Source organism: Hypanus sabinus, chromosome 9, assembly GCF_030144855.1.
Source record: "Hypanus sabinus isolate sHypSab1 chromosome 9, sHypSab1.hap1, whole genome shotgun sequence".
Taxonomy (NCBI): Eukaryota; Metazoa; Chordata; class Chondrichthyes; order Myliobatiformes; family Dasyatidae; genus Hypanus; species Hypanus sabinus.
In genome coordinates this window covers 155,504,610-155,521,499 of record NC_082714.1, presented here as the reverse complement: position 1 = coordinate 155,521,499, position 16,890 = coordinate 155,504,610, and the positions used below count along the sequence as shown (strand labels likewise).

The window sequence follows — 16,890 nt, the reverse complement described above, 5'->3', positions numbered from 1 at the left end:
TAGTAGAAACTGTTTTTGTGGTTTGTAGAGTGTAGGTCAGTAGAATGTTGGAGTCAGATCTTTCAATGATAAAGTCAGGAAGCACTTGTGAGCACATACACATACACACTATGGACAATTGTAAGGTTTCCACAAATAGCATATCAGTCAATCTTAAATATGAGGTAAGCTGAATATTGAAAGGCCAAGATAGAGTGGATGTGGAGAGGATGTTTCCTAAACTGGGAGAGTCCAGGACCAGAGGGCACAGCCTCAGAATACAAGGATCTCCCTTCAGATGAGGAGAAATTTCTTCAGTCAGAGGGGGTTGAATCTGTGAATTCATTGCTGTGGACAGCTGTAGGGGCCGAGTCATTGGGTATATTTAAAGCAGAGGTTGATAGTAAGGGTGTCAAAGGTTACGGGAAGAAGGCAGGAGAATGGCGTTGATCAGCCATGGTGGAATGGTGGAACAGACTCAATGGGCCGAATGGCTTAATTTTGCTCCTGCGTATTATATGCGTTTCTGTTTGTGTTTCGTATGCTCAATGCAGTGTGTCAGTGAGGTCCTTGTTACATCGAGACTGCTGACTGAGTCATGCATTTCCCTTGGGCAGAAGTTCTCTGCCCCTGTTTTTTTTTCAGATTCTCCTGTCCTTTTGATTAATAAGGGAGCCAGAAGAATGGGTTTTGAGAGGGATAATAAATCGGCCGTGACTGAATGGTGGAGCAGACTAAATAGGCCGAATGGCCTAATTCTGCTCCTGTGTCTTACAGTCCTATTAACCAAGCTGCTCAGCTGCACAGTCACAATGGTGTATGACAGGAACAGTGATCCCTTGTTCCCATCTCTGTGTTAACACGCAAGGGTGTCCTGGGATGGTGAAATAGTAACGTTATTCAAACAGACACTTACTTTCGAATCATTGTCCGTAGTTCCGAAGACCCGTGGGACATTGTAAATCAAATTAGTAACTGAAGGAGAAGTGGGTGACATTGAAACATTTATTTAAGATGTTTTATTTCAAAGTTCAAAATGGAAGTTCAGAGTACATTTATTATCGGAGTACGTATACCTTTTACAATCATTTGAGATGTGTCTCCTAACAGGCAACCACAAAACAAAGGCACCCGCACAAAAAAAAAGAGTAAAACAACTCATGAAAAAAGAGCATTGAACATCTGATGTCTGATGAAAAAAGAAACATGCAAACAGTAACCACAAGCAAATAGTGTTTCTGAGCTGAAGTCTGCTAAGAGAGTCCCAGAATTCAGCACAGAGCTGAGTAAACGGCGTGGAGCACCAATCTGAACTGGCCCCCATCTCACCTTGGGGCCCCTCCACCCGGACCTTTTCAGTCTGACCGATCATTGATCATTGGGTTCTGCCGCTTAGAGCAGGGATCTGAACTGGCCCATCTCTCGCCTCGGACCTCAAAACCCTGACCTTTGCAATCTGGTTCCTTGCCTTCGGACCGCGACACCTTGACCTTTTCAAACTGGCCCGGCGCTTAAATTTCTGTCTGTACAGCAGGTTTTGCCACTTGGAAACGCTATATTTCACCACCTTGATTTGGTCTGTAAATCTCTGTCCAAACATCGTGTCCAGTAGCATTGACACACACTGGGGCCTGGACCCCAGGGCTTCAATTCGGCCTGTGCCTGACCTTTCACGCTCTTACATGCTCTTGGTGACAGGCCCTCTACCTTGCCTTGACTTGGTTCTGTCACATCAAATTGCCTCCAGGCCCAAAGGGAAGTTAATGACTATACTTTTGCAGTGATCATTTGCATGAAAAAGTGTGGTTAACAAAGTATTAAGTTGCTTTCCTTGTTTTATTGGCTACCAATCAGAAGTTGCAGGATGCAGTGGGAAGGGAGGAGGTCTGAGTGCAGGCAAATTATACTGGACAACAAACTTTTTCAAAAATGTTGCTTCCTCAGAAAGTTTTCCTGATTATGATAGAACTCTAAAGAAGACAAATTTGAGAGTTAAACACGAGGAAATCTGCAGATACTGGAAAATTCAAGCAACACACACTTTGATAATAAATGAACCTTTGAACCTCTTTAAGCTGAATACAAATATGATTTCAGAGTACTTGTATCAACGTAGGAATTTGGAGAAACAAAAAAAGTTAACTTTTATTGAATATAATGGTTAATTGCATAACAGTACTGACGCTTTGCTATAGTTCAACTAAGTTAAAAATATTTTGTTAATGAATTTCTGTTAATGAGTATCTGAGGTTATTGCTTAAGTGTCCAACAATAATTCACTGACATTGATGGATTCCAGTTGCCCTGATACCATTTCCCCATGACCACAGTGTCCTGGTAAAACCTTTCACCGTGCTCATCACTGACAGCGCCAGGATTTGTGGGGAATAAGTCTAAATGGGAATGCAGAAAATAAATCTTCAGTAACATTTTGCACTTCATGGTTTTGTATGCTTTTTGTCAACCAGCTGCATGTAGTTTGGTGCTCTGTAGTTGCGAAGAAAATTTACAGCAACTTCCTTGAATACCTTCCACGTGATTTTCTGCAGTACCGTTAGAAGTTCTTCAAGTTGCCTGTCATTGATGACCTGTTTTGATTTGTGGACCAACAAAAATGCCTTCCTTAACCCTGGCATCAGTTATTCTGACTTGACAATAATAGGTGCAGGAGTAGGCCATTCAGCCCTTTGAGCCAGCACTGCCCTTCACTGTGTTCATGGTTGATCATCCACAATCAGTATCCCCGTTCCTACCTTCTCCCCATATCCCTTGACTCCGCTATCTCTAAGAGCTCTATCTAACTCTTTCTTGAAAGCATCCCCAGAGAATTGGCCTCCACTGCCTTCTGAGGCAGAGCATTCCACAGATCCACAACTCTCTGGGTGAAAAAGTTTTTCCTCAACTCTGATCTAAATGGGCTACCCCTTATTCTTAAATTGTGGCCTCTGGTTCTGGACTCCCCCAAATATCGGGAGCATGTTTCCTGCCTCTAGCATGTTCAATCCCTTAATAATCTTATATGTTTCAATCAGATCCCCTCTCATCCTTCTAAATTCCAGTGTATACAAGCCCAGTCACTCCAATCTTTCAACATATGACAGTCCCGCCATCCCGGGAATTGACCTTGTGAATCTACGCTGCACTCCTTCAATAGCAAGAATGTCCTTCCTCAAATTTGGAGACCAAAACTGAACACAATACTCTAGGTGTGGTCTCACCAGGGCCCTGTACAACTGCAGAAGGACCTCTTTGCTCCTATACTCAACTCCCCTTGTTATGAAGGCCAACATGCCATTAGCTTTCTTCACTGCCTGCTGTACCTGCATGCTTACTTTCAGTGACTGGTGAACAAGGACACCTAGATCTCATTGTACTTTCCCTTTTCCTAACTTGACACCATTCAGATAGTAATCTGCCTTCCTGTTCTTGCCACCAAAGTGGACAACCTCACATTTATCCACATTAAACTGTATCTGCCCACTCACCCAACCTGTCCAAGTCACCCTGCATCCTCCTAACATCCTCCTCATATTTCACACTGCCAGCCAGCTTTGTGTCATCTGCAAATTTGCTAATGTTACTTTTAGTTCCTTCATCTAAATCGTTAATGTATACTGTAAATAGCTGCGGTCCCAGCACCGAGTCTTGCGGTACCCCACTGGTCACAGCCTGCCATTCTGAAAAGGACCCATTAATCCCTACTCTTTGTTTCCTGTTTGCCAACCAATTTTCTATCCATGTCAGTACCGTACCCCCAATACCATGTGCTCTAATTTTGCCCACTAATCTCCTATGTGGGACCTTATCAAAGGCTTTCTGGAAGTCCAGGTACACTACATCCACCGGCTCTCCCTTGTCCATTTTCAAGGTTACATCCTCAAAAAATTCCAGAAGATTAGTCAAGTATGATTTCCCCTTCGTAAATCCATGCTGACTTGGACCGATCCTGTTACTGCTATCCAAATGTGCCGCTATTTCATCTTTTATAACTGACTCCAGCATCTTCCCCACCACTGATGTCAGGCTAACTGGTCTATAATTCCCTGTTTTCTCTCTCCCTCCTTTCTTAAAAAGTGGGATAACATTAGCCACCCTCCAATCCTCAGGAACTGATCCTGAATCTATAGAACATTGGAAAATGATTACCAATGCATCCATGCTTTCTAGAGCCACCTCCTTAAGTACCCTGGGATGCAGACCATCAGGCCCTGGGGATTTATCAGCCTTCAGTCCCATCAATCTACCCAACACTATTTTCTGCCTAATGTGAATTTCTTTCAGTTCCTCTGTTACCCTAGGTCCTCTGGCCACTATTACACCTGGGAGATTGTCTGTGTCTTCCCTAGTGAAGACAGATCCAAAGTTACCTGTTCAACTGTCTGCCATTTCCTCGTTCCCCATAATAAATTCACCTGTTTCTGTCTTCAAGGGCCCAACTTTGGTCTTAACTAATTTTTCCTCTTCACATACCTAAAGAAGCTTTTACTATCCTCCTTTATATTCTTGACTAGCTTATCTTTGTACCTCATCTTTTCTCCCTGTATTGCGTTTTTAGTTATCTTCTGTTGCTCTTTAAAAGTTTCCCAATCCTCTGGCTTACTGCTCATCTTTGCTATGTTATACTTCTCTTTTATTTTTATGCTGTCTTTGACTTCCCTTGTCAGCCACGGTCACCCCCTACTCCCCTTAGAATCTTCCTTCGTCTTTGGAATGAACTGATCCTGCACCTTCCGTATTATTCCCAGAGTTATGAATTGAAATAACAGATATAGGTAATTTCAAAGAAGTGGTGTGTGGCAGGGAAATTTCATGGTGATTTCCATAATCGCCAGCCCAAAATCTCTAAGATATACCCAGAAGTATTCGGGAAACACAATCTTTGTTGTCCAGTATTATTCACATCAGGTCCAGTGAAACATGTGGTGAAAAGCATTGTTTGCTTTGACGACTAGCATATCCAAGGGCAAGTGTCATCACATGTTGTGACGCCGGCACAGTGTGCTCAAAATATTCTGCAGAACAACACGAACATCAACAATAACCAGAAAACATGTTAACAACAGGAAAACCCACCCTCTCACTCACATACACGAGATCCGTTCCTGAGGACTGCTAAGTTCTCCATTGGTCAGCAATGTGTCATATCATTGAACATAGGCTTTCTATCTTCCGTTTTATAGAACATTCGCTCTGGCCCTACCCACGCACAGAGAGCTGCTGCTCACTGGGTAGTTTGTTTACTCCACCATTCTCTGTAAACTAGAGACGGTTGTGTGTGGTGTTCAGCAGTTTCTGAGATACTCAACCCACCCTGTCTGGCACCAACAATCATTCCACTGTCAAAGTCACTTAGATCACATTTGTTCCCCGTTCCGTTGTTTGGTCTGAACAACAACCGAACCTCTTGACCACGTCTACATGCTTTTATGCATTGAGATGCTGCCATGTGATTGGCTGATTAGATAGTTGCATTAACGAGCAGGTGACAGGTGTACCTAATAAAGTGGCCACTGAATGTACATCAGAATGCGCATCATTTGAGCTAACACACCTAAGGATGTGCTGGGGGCGGCCTGTGCGTGTTACTGTATATTACATGCCCACAATCCTCAGCAGAACATCACAGAACACAACAATAGCAACAGAACAGCAGCAGCAAACTACCCATTCATATGAACAGGCCTTCAAATCCAGGACAGGCCTCAGGCCTCCAAAATCCAGTCTCGGCCTTCAACTTATGGACTTCCAATCAACCTTTGGGCTCTGATTTTCCAGTGTTGACCCCTGGACGTGCCAGTGTCATCCGGAGAATAGGCTGGCACTGACCATGAACTTTGGTTTCCATGTGTTTCCCCACAGGTACACGGCGCACATAGAGAAGATTGATTATGAGGAGGGAAAGGTGTTGATTCACTTCAAGCGTTGGAACCATCGGTACGATGAGTGGTTCAGCTGGGATAGCGTGTACCTGCGACCCCTGGAAAGACCCCTCCTGCGGAAGGAGGGGGCCAAACTGGACGAACCAACCGTGGTGAGTTACTGGTCGCATTCCACTCTGTTCCCCACTGGGGAGAGTCTTAAAGCTTTAGTCAAATGTAGGAGGGATTCTCCACAAGAAACACAGAAACATCTCAGAGAATCACTGATGGTAATCAGCAAACAATAAAAAATGGAGAAAATGTTGATGAGTTGCACGTTGATTTAAGAATCCTTTATTTGCCTTTAGCTCCCATTTATTTCTCCTAGACCAGGAGTTCCCATTGTTTTTATGCTGTGGAACGGTACCGTTAAACAAGGAATCCGTGGACCCCAGGTTAGGAACTCCTGCTTCAGACTGATTAGTTGCAATGAACAAACTTTCTCCAGTCGTCTTTGGCTAGCTGCTGTCTCTTTTGTGCAGTGCTCATAGTCTCTGTCGCAGACATTTTCCTTGTATTTCCAGATAGTGATAATGATCTTAATTCTGATTTTTATTTTATTGATGTATCGCATGGAATAAGCACTTCGAACCACGCCGCCCAGCAATCCCCCAATTTAATCCTAAACTAATCACAGGACAACTTACAGCAACCAATTAACCTACCAACTGGTACGTCTTTGTACTGTGGGAGTAAAACTGGGACACTCGGAGGAGACCCACATGGTCACAGGGAGGACGTACAAACTACTTACAGGCAGCGGCGGGAATTGAACCCACGTCACTGGTACGGTAAACCGTCGTGCCAACCAATACAATACTGTGCTGCTCCATCTGGAACCCCCGCCCCACCTCCCACCTACCCTGCTGTCCCCACCAATTCACCAGTACTCTCCCAGCTCTGTCTATAGCCTTGGGGCCCTTGGGACCTGCCATTCTTCCCAATTGTGTTCCATCTCCAGCCCCTCTCTCAAGGTCCCCATTAGGATCTATGCCTTTCAGCAATCATTTAGTCACTGTTGCTACCTATGGCACGGTTTCTCCTCTTTCTGATTTCTCTGAAATATTCTGCGGGTGCCTGAAATCTAGAGTGAGACACATGAGGTGCTGAAGGAATTCAGCAGGTCAGGCAGCGTCAGAGGAGGGGAATAAACAGTCTATGTTTTGGGCTGAGGCCTTTACCAGGACTGGAAAAGAAGAGGGAAGAGACCAGAATAAGAAGGTGGAGGAGGGGAAGGAAGGTGATACCAACTTCCTGCCTCCTCAAATAATTCCAGAATCCTCGTGCAATCTGTCAAAGTGGGGCCATGTTTAACTTCCGGTAGCTTCTCTCCACTCCCCCTTCCCTCGTTCCCCAATTCACGTCATAATATGGGGGCACAATTTTAAGTTGATTGGAGGAAAGAATAGGGGGAGATGTCAGAGGTAAGTTTATTTTTATTACAGAGCGTGTTGACTATGTGGAATGTACTGCTGGGCTGGTGGTAGAGGCAGATACATTGCGGACATTTAAGAAACTCTTCAATTGGCTGATGGGTGAATGAAAGCTGGTGGTGTCATATTGGATGGAAGGGTTAGATTGGTCTTGGGGTAGATGAAGGGGTCAGCATGATATTGTTGTCCAAAAGGCTTGTACTGCCCTGCTTTATTCTGTTTTCCTTTCTCAGCCCTTCTCTACTCCTCACCTGATGACAACCCCCTTTGAAGGTTCTTGGCTTGTAATGTTGACCCTTTATTCCTTCTCATAGATGCTGCCTGATCTGCCAAGTTCCTCCCGCATTTTGTGTGTTACTCTCCTTGCCTCCCTCTGGTGCCTCTCCTCCTTTCCTTTCTACCACTCTTCTATCATATTTCTTCATCTCCGATCTTTTACCTCTTCGATCTATTCCCTTCCAGCTTCTTATTTCATCCCCTCTTCCCCCACCCATCCACCCACTTCCCCCCTCACTCGTCTCACCTATCACCTGTCAGTTTGTACTCTTTCCTCTCTCTCACCTAATTATTCTGCCTTCTTTCCTCTTTCTTTTCCAGGCCTGATGAAGGGTCTCGGCCTGAAATGTGACTGTTTATTCCCCTCCAGAGATGCTGCTGGCTTGTTGAGTTCCTCCAGCATTGTTTGTGTTGTTTGTGTGTGTGTGTGTGTGTGGGGCTCAAGATAATCCAACATCTTCAGCCATGTTGTTGCTTTTCCTGCTGTTCAGCAGATTGTCCAAAAGGTGGCGATGTTGTTTATGGGGAAATATACAGCAACAAGTGTTCCAATTGTTACAGCTGGTATTATACAGGTTCCCCCCCCCCCCCCCCCAGCAATCTGAAGGTAGAGCGTTCCTATAAAACCATTTGTAAACTGAATGCAAAGAAGCAAAGAAGCAATTACCATTAATTTATATGGGAAAATTTTTTGAGTGTTCTCAGATACAAAAAAACCTACCAAATCAAAGCAAATAACACATAAAACCTAAAATAACACTAACATATAGTAAAAGCAGGAATGATATAATAAATTTATACCCTATATAAAGTAGAAATATTGTAGGTATGGTGTAGTTTCACTTATCAAACTCAGGAAGGTAGCGAGCCAAAATCGATTTGGAGAAAAAAAATCGGCACATACACGCATGTGCAAACAACTGCCCGCACAAGGCTTCACGGTCATTGTAGTCTTTCTCGGGGTAAAAACATGTATAAAGCAGGCGTCTTATTTACATAAAAGTGAAAATCCTCTTTGGTTAGCGAAAACAGGTACTAATGTAGGTCTTTTGTAACAGTGAGTTGTTGTAAATCGAACGTTCGAAAAGTGGGGGCCACCTGTATATAAAACAACAGCAGCAAGTGTATTGGTCAGTGTCTTGGAAGCCAAGGACTTGCAGCAAAAGATATACTTTTCTGCAAAGTCTGTGCTTAGTAAGCAGGGTCTAATTAAACAGCCAAGAAAATCTGACGGTGCTGGAGATCCAAGTAATGCACACAAAATGCTGGAGGAGCTCAGCAGGTCAGGCAGCATCTATGGAAAAGTATAAACAGTCGTTTTGGGTTGAGAAATGTCGACTGTTTACACTTTCCATAGGTGCTGCATGGCCTGCTGAATTTCTCCAGCATTTTGTGTGTCTTAGTCTAATTAAACGGTGTATTTTTGTATTGGTAAACAGGCGGTAGATGCTGGAATCTGGAGCGACAAACAATCTGTTAGAGCAACTCAGTAGTTCGAGCAATATCATTAGGGGAAAATATTGCTACTGTTTTTGGTCCTGATCCTCATGACTCCTCCCCGTCACAGCCACTCCCTTTGTACAGAATCAGAATCAGGTTTATTATCACCAGCATGTGACATGAAATCTGTTAACTTAGTAGAAGCAGTTCAGTGCAATACATAATATAGAAGAAAAAACACAAAATAAAATATTAATGAAAATAAGTATATCTATTACAGTACACGTATATTGAATAGATTAAAAATCATGCCAAAAACAGAAATATATATTTAAAAAAAGTGAGGTAGTGTCCAAAGATTCAGTGTCCATTTAGGAATCAGATAGCAGAGGGGAAGAAGCTGTTTCTGAATCGCTGAGTGTGTGCCTTCAGGCTCCTGTACCTCCTATCTGATGGTAACAGTGAGAAAAGGGCATGCCCTGGGTACTGGAGGTCCTTAATAATGGACGCTGCCTTTCTGAGACACCGCTTCTTGAAGATGTCCTGCATTCTTTGTAGGCCAGTACCCAAAATGGAGCTGACTAAATATACAATCCTCTGCAGCTTCTTTCAGTTCTGTGCAGTAGCCCCTCCATACCAGACAGTGATGCAGCCTGTCAGAATACTCTCCACGGTACATCTGTATAAGTTTTTGAGTGTATTTGTCAACATACTAAATCTCTTCAGACACCTAACAAAGTATAGCCACTGTCTTGCCTTCTTTATAACTGCATTGATATGTTGTGACCAGGTTAGATCCTCAGAGATCTTGACACCCAGGAACCTGAAACTGCTCCCCTCCCCTGGTGCGCACTCTCCATTAATGCATACTAAAACATCCTCGTTCTGATGAAAAGTCATTGACCTGAAAGTTCACTCTGATTCTGTGTCCATGGATGCTGTTTGACCCATAGACCTTAAGGCACAGGAGCAGAATTGGGCCATTTGCCCATCGAACCTGCTCTGCCATTCCATCGTGGCTGGCTGATCTATTTATTTATTGAGGCAGATTGGGAACAGGCCCTTCCTGCCCTTCGAGCCATGCCACCCAGCAATTCCCTGATGTAACCCTAGCCTAATCACTGTGGGAGGAACCTGGAGCACCCGGAGGAAACCCACTTGGTCACGGGGAGAAGGTAGAAACGCCTTACAGGCAGCGGCAGGAGTTGAACCCGGGTCACCTGTACCGTAAAGCGTTGTGCTAACGCTACGCTGCCGTGTTGCCCATCCCTCTCAACCCCATTCTCCTGCCATTTCCCCGTAACCCTTTAATGCCCTGTCTAATCAAAAACCTATCAACCTCCACTTTAAATATACCCAATGACTTGGACTCCGTAGCCATCTGCAGCAATGTATTCCACAGATTCGCCTTCCCTGGCAAAATAAACTCTCCCCAATCTGTGTTCTAAAATGGCATCCTTCTATTCTGCGGGCTGAGCCCTTTGGCCCTAGCCTCACAAAGTCACTTTCTGCCACCCAGTTCTCAGCCTCAGAGTATGGGATAAGCATCTCCTATTAAAAGTAGCTTTGCCAGGAAATGTTTCTACCTGAATAACCACTTTTAAAACTAAAAATAGAACCTGCCAGTTTGCAGCTAGCCGTACCATTATCCATTACTGTCACAATGAGGACAAAGATTACAAACAAACAAAAAATTGATAGATCTAACAAAAGCCAAAATTAGCTGTCCCCAATTTCTGGAGTGGCAAGATAATGGGCTGTGGTGAACATCTGTGGTTGGTTTTTGCTAAGATATGAAAAGAGTTTTTGAAATATCTAGAGGCCACGGGTTAAGTGGGGGTGGGGGAGAGAGGTGAAATGTTTAAGGAGAATGTGAGGGGGAACAACTTCACTCAGAGAGTCTGGAATGAGCTGACAACAGAAGCAGTGGATGCGGTTTCGATTTCAACATTTAAAAGAAATTTGAATGGATGGGTGGGAGGGGTATGCAAGACAATGGGACTAGAAAGCTTAATAGTTCAATATGGAATAGATGGGCCAAAAGGTCTGTCTCTGTTCTCTATGACTTTCTGGAAGGTGTATCAAAAGGATGTATCTTTCAGGAGAACTCTCCACAACCAAAATGCAGATATTTATTGTTAAAAGAGGAGCATATAGTTATATTAAATAAAATATTCGTACCGGAACTTTGTTGAAATCCTCAGCAACAAGATAGAGTGCAACTGCAGTTATAACATCCATTGAGTGTCTCCTGCAACTTGTTTTTATTGCAGTATTGTTTTCTTCAAACTTGTGTATACACTGTACAGGAGAGTGCAGATCTCTGTGTTTTTCTTGGCATCAGTGGCAGCACATTTAATCTTGATTGTTTCTCCTGTGTTTAGGAGTTCCGGCCCAGTGAGCAGGTGCTGGCGTGTTGGTCAGATTGCAGGTTTTATCCAGCCAAAGTCATTTCAGTCAACAAGGATGGTAAGTGGGCGAGGTAACGCAGGCCCGTGCTGCTGGAAATCCGGACACACACACACACACACACACACACACACACACACACACACACACACACACACACACACACACACACACACACACACACACACACACACACACACAGACACAGACACACACAGACACACACACACACACTATTTCGGCCTGAGATCCTGTGTCAGGACTGAAAAGGAACAGGAAGAAACTGGAAAATAATGCTGAGATCTTGAGTTTAAAGAGTCTTTGAAAGTCTGGCTTCTTTCTCCCTTCCTTTACAGTCTTGATGAAAGTTCTTGGCCTGAAATGTTGACTGTTTATTCCTCTCCATGCATATTGCCTGACCTCCTGAGTTCCTCCAGTATTTTGTGTGGTTACTCTGGAACTGAGGGTTTTTTGTTGCTGAAAGCAGGGTGTCTTTAAAATGGGAATGGAAGAGAGGGGAAGACAAGGGAGGGGGAATTGCAGATAATCCAAGAGGAGGACAGAAAGGGAAGGAGTTAAGAAGAGTGAGGCAGTTCTTGAACGGGAGAGGTGGAGAGTCTAAAGAAGGAGATTTGGGGTTTTTGCTTGTGAATGTGCCAGGAGCAAAGAAAATTAGACATTTGCTAGAGCCTGGAACGTGCAGATATATGTTGGTTGGATGCATGTGAAAAGATAACTAAGTTTATTAGTTAAGTAAGGATTAAGTAAATAAATAAGTTAAATAAGTAAATTAATTAAATAAATTAGTTAAATAAGAATAGCGAGAACCACATCTTTGTATTGAATGGCATACAGAAACAATTAATGGAACAAGCATGCTTATCACCAGCACAAGATATCTGCTGTCTCTGCATGATGACATCTTTCTCAGAGTTCAAAGTAAATTTATTATCAGGAAGTATGTATCTGTTAACATAACTTACCGTGAGATTCGTTTTCTTGCTGACATTTACAGGAACATTTTAAAAAAAATGGAATCTATGAAAAACTATACACAAACGATGACTGATAAACAGCCAGTGTGCAAAAGGAGAGAACTGTGCAAAAACAGTACTGAGAACTTGAGATGTAAAGAGTCTTGGAATCAGCTCAGAGTTGCGGTGTGTGAAGTTATCAAAGCTGATTCAGAGACTGTTGGTTGTGGGGTAATAACAGTTCCTGAACCCAGTGGTGTGGCACCTTTTGTACCCGCGTAAGACATAGAACGTACAGCACTAGACAGGTCATTGGGTCCACAGTGTTTAGTGTCCTCTGTCCCTCCACAGACCTTCATTCCCTTTATATTCATGTGTTTATCTATAAACACGTTCCCTCTGATTTTTGTTTTACCCCCACACAGACCAACCATTGCTCTGAGCAGGAAATTTTTCCATAGCTTGAAAACTTCATATGTTCTGTGTTTTATTTGTAATATGTATACTATGAATATTTAGAATGAAAATTTAAAAATCACATACTTTTGACTTTATTAATTAAAGTGTATAATGAATTACATTGGAACAAAGAAAATCTTCCATGTTTCATAAATTTTTTTCTGGTTTGCCTTCAATCCAGCTGCAGGGCAACAAAGGCTATGTGCGCGGAAGCATTGCCGTACACGGACGGCTTAGAGGCAGCAGAGTCTGCAAGCCTTTTATACTCCCAGACCGCCTACTTTTCATTACTACCTCTGATAACCTATTCCAAGTACCTACCACCCTGTTGATTTTTTTTTTAAACCTACCCCTAAAAGTACATATGAACTTCCTCACCCCAACCGTAAAAGCGTGTCCTCATGTTTTTGACATTTCTACCATGGGGAAAGAATTCTGACGTCCCACCTATGCCCCTCTAATTCCCACAAAAACCTCTATTAGGTCGCCCCTCAGCCTCTTACGCTCTAGAGAAAGCAACCCAAGTTTGTACAACCTTCGAATACCTTCTAATCATTGGGAAGGAGATGCAGAATCCTGAAGGCACAATCTCAGTGATTCAGGAACAGCTGCTTCCCCTCTGCCATCTGATTCTGGAATGGTCTTTGAACCCATGAGCGCTACTACCCCCAATGCTTTTTTATTTCTGTTGTTTTGCACTAATTTTAATTATTTAATAGACAAAGATATATACTGAATGTAATTGAGTTTATTTTCTGTATTTATTTTTCACGTACAGTTTCATTGTATTGCTGCCATAAAGTTAACAAATTTCACGACCTATGCCACTGATATTAAATCTGATTCTTTCTAATCCAGCCAGGCTGGATTAGGGGTGCCTTCAGTGGATGGAGGTGGAGGGGGGGGGCTTTCTGGGCAGGGAGGGATAAGGAGGTTAAGGGATGGAGATGGGGAGGTGGTTCTGGGGGAGGGAGGGGTGTGCAGGTTAGGATTAGGGGTAGGTTTAGGGGATGGGAGTAAGTGCCTGGCGGGCAGAGAGGGGCCTGGCGGAGAAGTTCTTCAGCACTCTCTCCGCACCCTTTCCATAATTGGGTGACCAGGGCGACACACAATACCTGAAGTTCTTGTGGAGTGAATCCTGGTAGAATTGACTCCAGGTTTTGAGCATCTTTGTTGCTCACAATGTAACATCGTCGCTTCAAGCAATGATCAGGAGTTTGAATCTTACAGTAGGGGCTAGGGAATTTATACTCGTTTACGTAATGTGCAACTGTAACGCTGAAGAAACTGCTAAGCTGTCATACAATACTTTTCTGTTCAGTGATCTAATTGTCGATATTGTGAATCTTTTTATTTGTGAATTTTTTGTTACTTTATATTCTGTGGGTGAGTTACAGTACTGTGCACAAGTCTCAGTCACATTTCTGGCTAGGGAGCCTAAGACTTTTGCACAGTACTGCAGTAATTGGTAATTTTATGTATTGCACTGCCACAAAAAAGCCCTAAATTTCATGCCGTATGTGAGTAATGATAAGCGTGATACGAAATGTCATCTCTGTGCGAGCTGGAGAGCAATCAGAAGCGAGAGTAAAGCCTCCCATGGGGATTTTGGCACCCGCTCACGACTGACCAGGAGAAACAACTGAAGTTCCCACAGAGACCAGACGACCTCCTTGCCTCAGAGGCGGTAAAACACATCGTCCTGCTGGAGCCGAGACCAGACGTCCTTCTTGTCTCAGAGGCAGTAAAACACATCGTCCTGCTGGAGCCGAGACCAGACGTCCTCCTGGAGCTGAGTCCAGACGTCCTTCTTGTCTCAGAAGCGGTAAAACATATCGTCCTGCTGGAGCTGACAGTGCCGTGGGAGGAGTGCTTGGAGGAAGCCTGCCAGATGCGAGGAACTAGTCAGCAACTGTCCAAGGCAGGGATGGAAGGCAGAGCGCGTGGCCGTTGAAGTAGGCTGCCAGGGCTTCACAGAGCCCTCAGTGATTGGGCATCACTGGTACAAGGAGGCAGAGAGCCAATGGCAGCATCACTGAGGCATCAGAGGAAACCCTCAAGATGGCTCTGGATGAAGAGAGCCAGTCCATGGGGATCTGCAGCACACATGTGGTCACTTTATCAACCACAGCTGGTTGCCTGGGTGAGGGTTATTGATCCCTCTAAGGTGTTTGCCACATACACATCTTTTGCTACTAGCTCAGGGAATTTCATAAAGAACTTGTATTGTGAGGGTGGACTTTAGGACCCGGAGGAGCCAGGGAGCTCAGGAACCACCGCCCATGGCTGCTGTTGAATCCACCGTATTGTCGTTCCGTGATGGAGGCAGTTAACACATTAAAATTAATGGATAGATATTTCTCATCGTGTTTATTTCACTCACCGCAGATTTATATTTACGTTAACTTACTCCTGTCTCTGTCTGGGGACTCAGCAGCAGTTGTGGACGGCGTTCCTGAGCTCCCCGACTCCCCCGGGTCCTAAAGTCCATCATGACACAAATTCTTCGTGCAATTCCTTTGTGTGCTAGTGGCAAAAGACATGTGGACACCTTAGAGGGAGCATTGGTGAGGGTGTCTGATGTGAAAGACCTGAAATATCTGATGACCTCTGGATACATCATCATGTGTTCAGAGCGTCGTGAGATGTATTCTTCAGAAGAATTCTGATATGGGTCTTTATTGTGAACTGAGAGTGGGAAGGGGACAGGAAGAGGGGAATCATGGTTGGGAAAAGGGGAAAGGACAGGGGAGGGGAAGCACCAGAGGGACATTCTATAATGATCAATAACCATGTGTTTGGAATCAAATGACCATTCCTGGTGTCAGGGCTGGGACTGTCTGTTTACTTGTGTCATAAAGACACCTAATGTCAGACTTCTGGAGTATATTTTATAATTTAAAAAATTTATTTGTAGTAATGTTACTTTGTGTTGAGTGAATTATATGCACTAGGCTTTCCACATTGGTCTGGTGGAACGTTTCACTTGGTGGTATATGTTTGAATGACAATAAATTTCAACTTGAACTTGGTGTTAAAGGAATTGGTTGTCTTTGCCAATCCTATTCTCTGTGTCCGTGAAGTGGTGATTTTGGAAATTACCATCAAGCCAAGAGATTTCCAGGACATTGGGTCCGTGTTACGAAGGCGAGCTCATCCTGTGGGTGAATATAAAACAATGGAATCAGTTAGCATGTGGGAGACAGATAGTGTCTTGCTCTTCTCCTTCAGTGTTCTGCTGTTTGGGACACGAGCTGGTCTCTGATCGATTGTATATTTTGTGTTTCAGCTTCTTACACAGTCGAGTTCTATGATGGAGTTGTTCAGAATGTGAAGAAAATCCACGTCAAGTCCATTCCTAAATCCTCCCGGGAGAAGGTATGTCTCCGGTTCTTGTAAGCCCAACCTCTGCACGTTGAAGATCATTCACTTGGAAATGTTAACCTTTCTCCAAATGAGTGTTAGCGTTACAAAACACAATATGATTGGACTATAGTAAAAGCAAGGATGTATTGTGAGGCTTTACGTACACCACATTTGGCATACTTTGAGCAGTTTTGGGCCCCTTATCGAAGAAAGGGTGTTGTCGCATTGGTGAGGTTCAAGAGAATGATCCCAGGTATAGAAGAGTCAATGTATGTGGAGGGTTTGGGGCTCTGTGCCTGTGCTCACCGGCGTTTATAAGAATGGGGGGGGGTTTCTTATTGAAATCCAAAAGCCGTAAGACCTAAGAGCAGAATTAGACCATTCAGCCCATTGGATCTGCTTTGCCATTCTATCATAGCTGATTTATTACCCCTTTCAAATCCATTCCCCTGCCTTTTCCGAGTAACCTTTTGATGCCCTTCCTAATCAAGAACCTACCAACCTCCGCTAAATATACCAAGTGACTTGGCCTCCACAGATTCATCAACATCTGGCTAAATAAATTCCTCTTCATCTCTGTTTCAAATGGACATCCCTTTATTTTGAGGCTGTAGCCCCTCGTCCTAGATTTCCCTA

The 16,890-nt window shown here is 43.8% G+C and overlaps 1 protein-coding gene across 5 annotated transcripts in view; it reads left to right on the top strand.

Annotated features, from left to right (window-relative positions):
* The window catches only part of LOC132399936 (PHD finger protein 20-like), a 100,203-nt gene that overhangs the window by 27,779 nt on the left and 55,534 nt on the right, over window positions 1–16,890 (top strand). For all 5 annotated transcript variants that reach the window (XM_059980891.1, XM_059980887.1, XM_059980886.1 and 2 more), the window contains exons 3-5: window positions 5,839–6,010; window positions 11,431–11,515; window positions 16,178–16,266. In XM_059980891.1, coding sequence (XP_059836874.1) covers window positions 5,839–6,010; window positions 11,431–11,515; window positions 16,178–16,266 — 346 coding nt within the window. The remainder of the gene's footprint in view (window positions 1–5,838; window positions 6,011–11,430; window positions 11,516–16,177; window positions 16,267–16,890) is intronic.